The following is a 6,853-nucleotide window of genomic DNA, read 5'->3' on the forward strand; positions in this document are numbered from 1 at the left end:
TTCCTGCTGGGCTGGAACATCTGAGTTGCACTTTCCTGTTTATTTCATTCCTGAATGTGTTTACAAGTCCTCTAATCTTGAACTGGGCTTGAACTGGTCCAGCTTCCCTTTACTCAGGCTTATTTTCAGCAGTCAGTCAAAGCTGGTTAGATAACTTAGTTGTGTAAATTCAGTGCCTCAGGGTTAAGCTTTGGGAGGAAAACTTATTGTTTGTTCACTTCATCAAAAAAGGTTGCTATTTCTGTTCTCAAAACATTGTGAAATTAAAAACGTTGTGAAATAACTTCCCTTTTCCCTTAGTTGCTGGGGATATAATTAGTGGGTTTAAGCTGTTGTCCCAAAGACATGCTCTTATATCCCTAGTTATGATCGGGGAGAATTTATCACCTCATGATTAGTGGCTTTAGATGGAATTTGCTACTCCATACAGAAAGGAGGGCTACCCTCTAAATAGATTTTTTTTTCCCAGTATTTGGGCAATATATCTTGCAAATCCTTCCTTTAACTTCTGCTTTCAATAGACCATTTACTTCTGGCATGCAGCCTCTCCAGTGTTTCTCGCCACGCTTCCTATCCAATCCCCAGTGCTATGACTAGGTATCTGAAAATTATAAATCAACAGACAAGCATGTTCTAGAAACTTGTTTAAACTTCTCTTTTAGGTGTGTAGAAGACTCTGTAAGTGGCAGCAAAAGTGTATCATCCCAGCATGAAGATGGTTCATTCCAGCAGGTGAGGTACCAACAAAGCAGAGGGAAACACCAACTGAGACTCACCTGGGTGAGTCAAAGTGAAATTGGTGACCCCTCTGTGTGGGTTCAGGCAGCTGAAATGCTGTGTGTGAGCAGAGAGAGGATGGGATGTGTACAGGAGCTCTGCTCCACTGGCATACTGACCCTGGGGACATCATACAGGAACGTGTCCTGAACTGACTTGTGGTTTGAGGCATTTGGCACGTAGAGAACAATGCCAAAACTGAGAAGCCTGTATTCTGTTTTCAGTAATTCTCTGATGTTGTAGGAGGAAAGGGCAGAGGTCAGTCGCTGGAGTAAATATCTGGACAAGGACAGTGAAGATGAGGGATGTGGGGAGGACCAGGCAGGTACAGAAAGGCCCCAGCTCTGTTCACAGAGGAAGAATGCTGTGGAACAAAAAAGGTACAGAAAGAACTTGCTTTTTAATTCCTGCCCTCAAGTGGTGGCTTTGGAGGTAGCTCATCTCTGATAGCTGAACAAAGTGCAGGTTGCAAGGGACAGCCTGAGCTGAGCAGGGGTTTGGTATTTGGTGGTAAAACTTCACTTATTGCTAGAGCCATGCGTTTTATGAACATTTCTGATGATTTCTGAGAAAAAAATCACAGCAGAGCTAATCCTTCCTCTTTGTGAATGATTTTCTTGGCCAGGAAATGGCAGACCAGCTTCCTCTCCAGTGATGTTGAGGAGTATGAGGAAGAAAATAGAGTTTTCCAGGTTGCATACCAAGCCAAAAAGGTAAAAGCACTGGGGTATTTTAGTTGTAGAAGATGCTGTCAGAAAAACAAAACAGTGTTCTCCTGACCTCTTCTGTGTTGTCATAATTTTGAATTTTTATGAGTCTTCCTCTGCTCTTCTATTTGAATGAGTGGGGAAGGAGAAGAAAATTGTGTCAGGAGTTTCTCTCTGTGATAGGTTAAAGGATTTTAGTCAGGTATTAACAACACCACTTTGTGCAGGCTGAGCAGTTGAGCTGGAACCTTCCATCAGCACAGCTGCAGCCTGTACTGCACTGCCTCAGAGGGCTGGTGAGAATTTGGGTGCATTTGAAGGACCCAAGTGCTCTTTCTGTGCCTCTTTCTGTGCAGCTTAGCCCTGTGCACTGGATTTGTAACCAAGCTCTTTCCTCTTACAGCAGCAGAAATGTTTAGTACGTGATCCAGGTGATGGAGATGCTCTTTCTGGAGACACGATGGTTCCTGCTGTCAGTGAGTCTGTGGTGCCTGAGGAGAATACACAAACTCCAACTGCTCATACCAAACCCTCCAAGTGGGAAAAATTCCTCTCGTGTTCTGAAAACTACAGTGAAAATGCTGCCAGGGTCACCCTGTCACCACAGGAGGGCAGTGGAAGGTTGGAGCTACGCAGCACCACTGCAGCAGATACTGGTAGGGCCAGTGGATGCTCAGAACAGGCTGGAAGAACTCCACCAGCTCAGTTTAAGTGTGTTGCTAGCACTGAGCAGCTTGCCTCAAAGCTGCCTGGCACCGTGGTGCCCAGCCCCAGTTGCCCAGTGGAGGAGATGCTGGTCAAAGAACATCCAAGCCACTGGATAAGGGCAGGGGCTGGTGTTGTAGAGGCCACTGCAGGAAGGTGTTGTTTGGGCAGCCCAGGGAGGGTGAACACCCATGTTCTCTCTAACACAGGGCCACAGCCTAGCACCACTTCTCTGCACCTTTTCTGCACTGGTGATGAATTTGATGATGATCTCTGAAGTTCAGGCATGTTTGGCATTAGCTTCCTGGTTTGTGTCTCTCTTGTATTTGGTATGTTGAATAGTGAGGTGAGATTTCTGAAGTGAAGATGTAGCCTTACAACTCTGCAATATTAAAGCTATTTTCTTGTTTTATGGCTGTGTTTGGGGGAATGGTATGAAGGTGGAGGGAGAGTATTTAGTGCAGTGGACAAGTACAAAGGTTACACAGTGTTGTCAAGCAACCTCCTAAGCTAGAAATAAGACTGGAAGTAGGTCAGCTTGCAAAGAGAAAGCTCCCAGGCTCTAAGGATTCCTGGCCAGTACAATTAAATTCTGTGATTAACTCCCCATGACCAAGTACAGCTCTTTTTTCCTCTGTATTACCTCCTTGTCCAGATCTCCCATAGCAACCCTTTTTTCTAGAGCAGGCTTCAGAGACACCAAAGCTTTTGGTTCCTCTTCAGAAGCACAGCCCCAAGGGTACAGTGAGGTATGTGCAAAAAGATGGGCCAACAGTCCTGGGCTGCCTGCCTTGCACAGGGAGCTGCCTGACAGCTTGTTCTTAGTTAAGAGGGGAGGGATGGGGCTAAGTCCCAGCAGACAAGGTAATACAGCTGTGATACTTGAACACTCACACAGACTGATCACAGGAAGTAGCATTTATTTTTCCTCCATTCTACAAGCACTTGGGAACATGAGACAGAAACTCTTGGCAGACAGAAGAACTGATGAGCTGTACTGCGTTGTCTGATTTCAGTTAGAAGCAAAGTGCTTTTGGTGGGATTCCTACAAGTGAGGTGTCTGCTTGGAATACTGGATGGCATCTAGTGCTGCCCCGATGTCGCAGTTCTTTGTCTGCAGGAGTCGAGTGAGCCACCCACCCTCATCAGAGAAGCCCATAGAGAGCATCTGGGATAGAGACTCAATGAGGCGAGGGTCTGCTTCTGTGAAGAGAAGAAGTTGAAGTATTTAATGTAATTGGCAAACCAGCCAAGGCTCCAGTGCCACAGAGTAGGTAGGCTGGCACTAATCTTAGTAAATCTAGTGTAACTGAGTAAATGCCACAAGGACATGCCCTCCATTGTCTCCCAGGGTGTTTGAGATAAGATACATAACTCGCTGAGAAACTGCCAGGTCACACTCGGATGGCCTTGCTGTAGGACTGCTGCTGATCTCAGTTCAGTGGCCTGGTCCACTGTTACTGGCTCCCCCCAGAAGAATGCTGTCCTGAAGACAGATGTACTAGCCTGCATCCTGCCCCAAGAGGCTCTCTTGAAGAGTACATAGCAAGAATGTCATTTGCAATACCACCTTCTTTCATGTTCCTCAAATGACTTACTAGTCTGAGGTCAGAAGCTTTGTTAAGACCTAGCTGCCCACATTCAAGAGAAACCCCTGGTCTCTAACAGAGCTGCCGTGCCTGCTAACAAAGTTATGGGCAAGATGAGATTGTGACTTCTGTGACCTTGGCTTCTACCACCTCTCATAGTGGGTCTGCTTACATCAGGCAGGTTGGCAGTTCCCGAATTAAGTTTACTCTCAGCTATGAAACCTGAGCACATTCTCATACCTGGTGGGAGATGTGGGTAGAGGGCAGCTTCTCGCAGTCCTGTAGGTCCTGGCTGGGGAGGATCCGGAGATACATTCAGGGAGCTGGGACCATCTGCCTCTGGCATTTGTAAAGACTGCAGCTCACCTGTAGAAGGATCCACTTCCTTGGAAGATAAGTGGGTCCAGTCCTCATCACCCCCTGTTGAACTGCTGGACTCACTGTGTTCCTGAAATGGAAAGAAAAGATCCAGGTAGGATGCATGCTCCTACTCTCTGCCTTTAATGCAAACAGTTCCATCCACAAGAAGTCCCACCACCTCTGCTGTAAATCTGTACAGCAAAGGTGCCATGTATCACTTCATCTGCTGACATCTTAATATTCAGTCCCACAATGCACACTAATGATTACCTTCCTTTTTAGGAAAGGCTCAGCAAGCATTATTACACTAGTATCACAGCTCCTGTACCTGGGACTGGAAGCTCCCATCATCCATTTGTGTGGGCACGGGATCTATCACCATGTCTTGTATCTGCTCTGCAACACCATTGACTTCTGTAGCAGGATCTGTGTTTTTCCAGTCTGGTTTGGTCTGAACGTTCTGGTTAAGAGTACTGCTGGACTCAGCACTGTTGTTCTTCTCTGGACTGGGAGAAGCAGGAGTCACCTTGCTTCTCTGCCCTCCATGTTCCACATCGATGTCAACTTCAATGCCTAGAAGGGTATTTGAGATGGAGAGTCTCAGAGAGTTTCCAAAGCACAATCCTACATGAGCATGGATCAATCCTGATCTAATGCTGTAAGGTTTCTGTAATCCTACAGCTTGCCATGTAACACGGAAGAATTAAAATGCAAAGCATTCTTTGAACAGACTAGTAAAAGCACCAAAAAGTCATCTTCCTCTGGACAGACAAGCCATACATTTAGAGGGTCAGGGCACAAGTTATCTACATCCTCGTAAGCCAGGCAAACTCCTGAGTCACCACAGGCTTAAAATTAGTGTTACAGTGGTGACATGTTCACAAAAACTCCTTTTTCTCCCAAAGGAGGGCTCTTAAAAGGTACTGAGTGGCTGTTTTAAGCCTAGACATTATTAGTCCTAGGAGTAAATTAAGCCTTCGAGGCTTAGTAGCATGAAGTAGTTCTGGTATTAGCCACAACATCTGACTGCTGCTCCTGTTAAAAGGAGCTTTTAAGCCAGTCTTAGGGATTTGGATAAACTGTAAATCACTTACCCAAGGGGCTCAGAAAAGCTGCAACACTCTCCCCAACATTCTTTAAGAAGGTGACATTGGGGTCCTGAGGCTGGCTGTTAGTAGAAGCTTCTAGAAAAACAATTTCTATTAGCACACATAGAAGCTCAGAGGAAAAAAGCACCTACAAAGTGTATCCCCGTTGGATCTTGGTGCTCGTTTCCTGTCACTCACATACACTACACAACAAAGGCAGTACAGGGACAAAAACTAACTGAGCTACCTCTGGAACAGACAACCAGTGGCATTAGCATTGTTAAGGCTCATTAGCCATGCTGAAAGGCAGATGTGGAGTATGACATGCTTAACCTAACAGCTCGGCTTGGTTCGGTCCCTGATACTCTGCATTCCTCATCAACTGCACGGGCCCAAGCATGCCATAAAATAATCCCAACTCTGCTGAAAGGTGCCATTTCAAGCAAATTAGATTAGTTCCCATATCTTTTTCCACTCAGGTTCTACCCTGTGCTGCAGAACCTCAGTTAATCTGGCTCCACCACCACCTTTTTTACCAGGGCACCTCCTCTTACCTTCTGCAGCAGGTGGATTGGAGGCTGCAGCACTGGCCTGGGCTTGTTCTGAGTTCTGGCAGGGAGCTGCAGGGCCAGGGTACCCCCAGCAGTGCATCCACGGGAAGGGTGGGACACCGTGCCGCATCTTACGGAGCCAGCGTCCTCGGGGAAGCCACTGTAAAGGGTAATGCTCATCTGACTCTGGTCACACAGCCACATTCTGTAACTCAGTCTTGCAGCTTAAACTGGAGGACTATCCCCTTCATTAGTTCCCCTCCACAGATTTTGCTCACCTCAAATGGATTTAGCAGTGGGCTTTGAAACATCACCATGTTGTGCTCCTTGTGGATGCCTTTGCCCTCACAGGTGCTGCACAGGTCATAGTCTGGGCAGACAGTGCACTTGAACCTGGCCCCCACCACGGGTCCCTCGCAGCCGTCGCAGATGACGTTGGGGTGCACCATGTCCCGGGGAGGCTCCTGGCTGCACTGCGAGCGGTGCTCCCGCCTGCACTCCTTCTTCTCTATTAAGGAAACAAGGACGAGGTTACTATTTAAAGGCTGGAAATCGGGCAGAGAAGGAAGCACAAACAGCCCATGTCAGAGCAGTATTGGTTTACTAGGTCAGTTTATTTTTACACTGGCTGTCAAACCCAAGCTGGGCACATGTAAGAGAACTTAAACCAAGCATGAAGGGGTTTCACAGAGATACCTGCTCCTCAAAGTGGGCACACCTTATCCTCAGCAGTCTCTTGGCATGTTTATTTTAGATTAGTACAGCCCTACCCCATTTGGCTTCTCTCACCTTCCTAAGAACTGCAAGAACAAAATGTTTCTGAGGAGGGAGTTCAGAAGAAATGCCGGGAGGCATAACAGATGACAACAGGGACAACAGTGACTCACTAGATGGATTGCAGATAAAGCTCTGCAGGTATCTAATGAGCAAAAGGGACTAGGGACCAACCACGCGTTAAGAATAAGCCCCAGTTAAGGCTTCTTAACGCATTGTTGTGACTATTAAAGAAACCAATGCCAGGCTAGAGTCTCCAGGGAGCCAGCCTGACAACAGTGGCTGGCATTTGGGCAGCCGCG

General features: G+C 46.9%; 2 protein-coding genes across 3 annotated transcripts in view; one reads left to right on the forward strand and one right to left on the reverse strand.

Annotated features, from left to right (window-relative positions):
- The window catches only part of LOC103772069 (UPF0544 protein C5orf45-like), a gene marked incomplete at its 5' end in the record, with an annotated part of 2,783 nt that extends 317 nt beyond the window's left edge, over positions 1-2,466 (forward strand). The window contains 5 exons of the mRNA XM_008939387.1: positions 663-732; positions 1,021-1,157; positions 1,403-1,490; positions 1,888-2,140; positions 2,399-2,466. Coding sequence (XP_008937635.1) covers positions 663-732; positions 1,021-1,157; positions 1,403-1,490; positions 1,888-2,140; positions 2,399-2,466 — 616 coding nt within the window. The remainder of the gene's footprint in view (positions 1-662; positions 733-1,020; positions 1,158-1,402; positions 1,491-1,887; positions 2,141-2,398) is intronic.
- A 634-nt stretch (positions 2,467-3,100) lies between these two features.
- Positions 3,101-6,853, reverse strand: part of SQSTM1 (sequestosome 1) — a 4,104-nt gene continuing 351 nt past the window's right edge. Inside the window, exons 2-7 of one of the 2 annotated variants that reach the window (XM_008939385.1) lie at positions 6,056-6,285; positions 5,781-5,937; positions 5,233-5,322; positions 4,467-4,711; positions 4,019-4,226; positions 3,101-3,392 (exon numbers count right to left, since the gene is read on the reverse strand). In XM_008939385.1, the coding sequence (XP_008937633.1) occupies positions 3,235-3,392; positions 4,019-4,226; positions 4,467-4,711; positions 5,233-5,322; positions 5,781-5,937; positions 6,056-6,285 (1,088 nt within the window). In that variant the 3' untranslated portion in view covers positions 3,101-3,234. The remainder of the gene's footprint in view (positions 3,393-4,018; positions 4,227-4,466; positions 4,712-5,232; positions 5,323-5,780; positions 5,938-6,055; positions 6,286-6,853) is intronic. The other variant, XM_008939386.1, reaches the window with a different exon arrangement.

The sequence above is a fragment of the Merops nubicus genome, unplaced genomic scaffold (assembly GCF_000691845.1).
Source record: "Merops nubicus isolate BGI_N331 unplaced genomic scaffold, ASM69184v1 scaffold40144, whole genome shotgun sequence".
Classification (NCBI taxonomy): domain Eukaryota; kingdom Metazoa; phylum Chordata; class Aves; order Coraciiformes; family Meropidae; genus Merops; species Merops nubicus.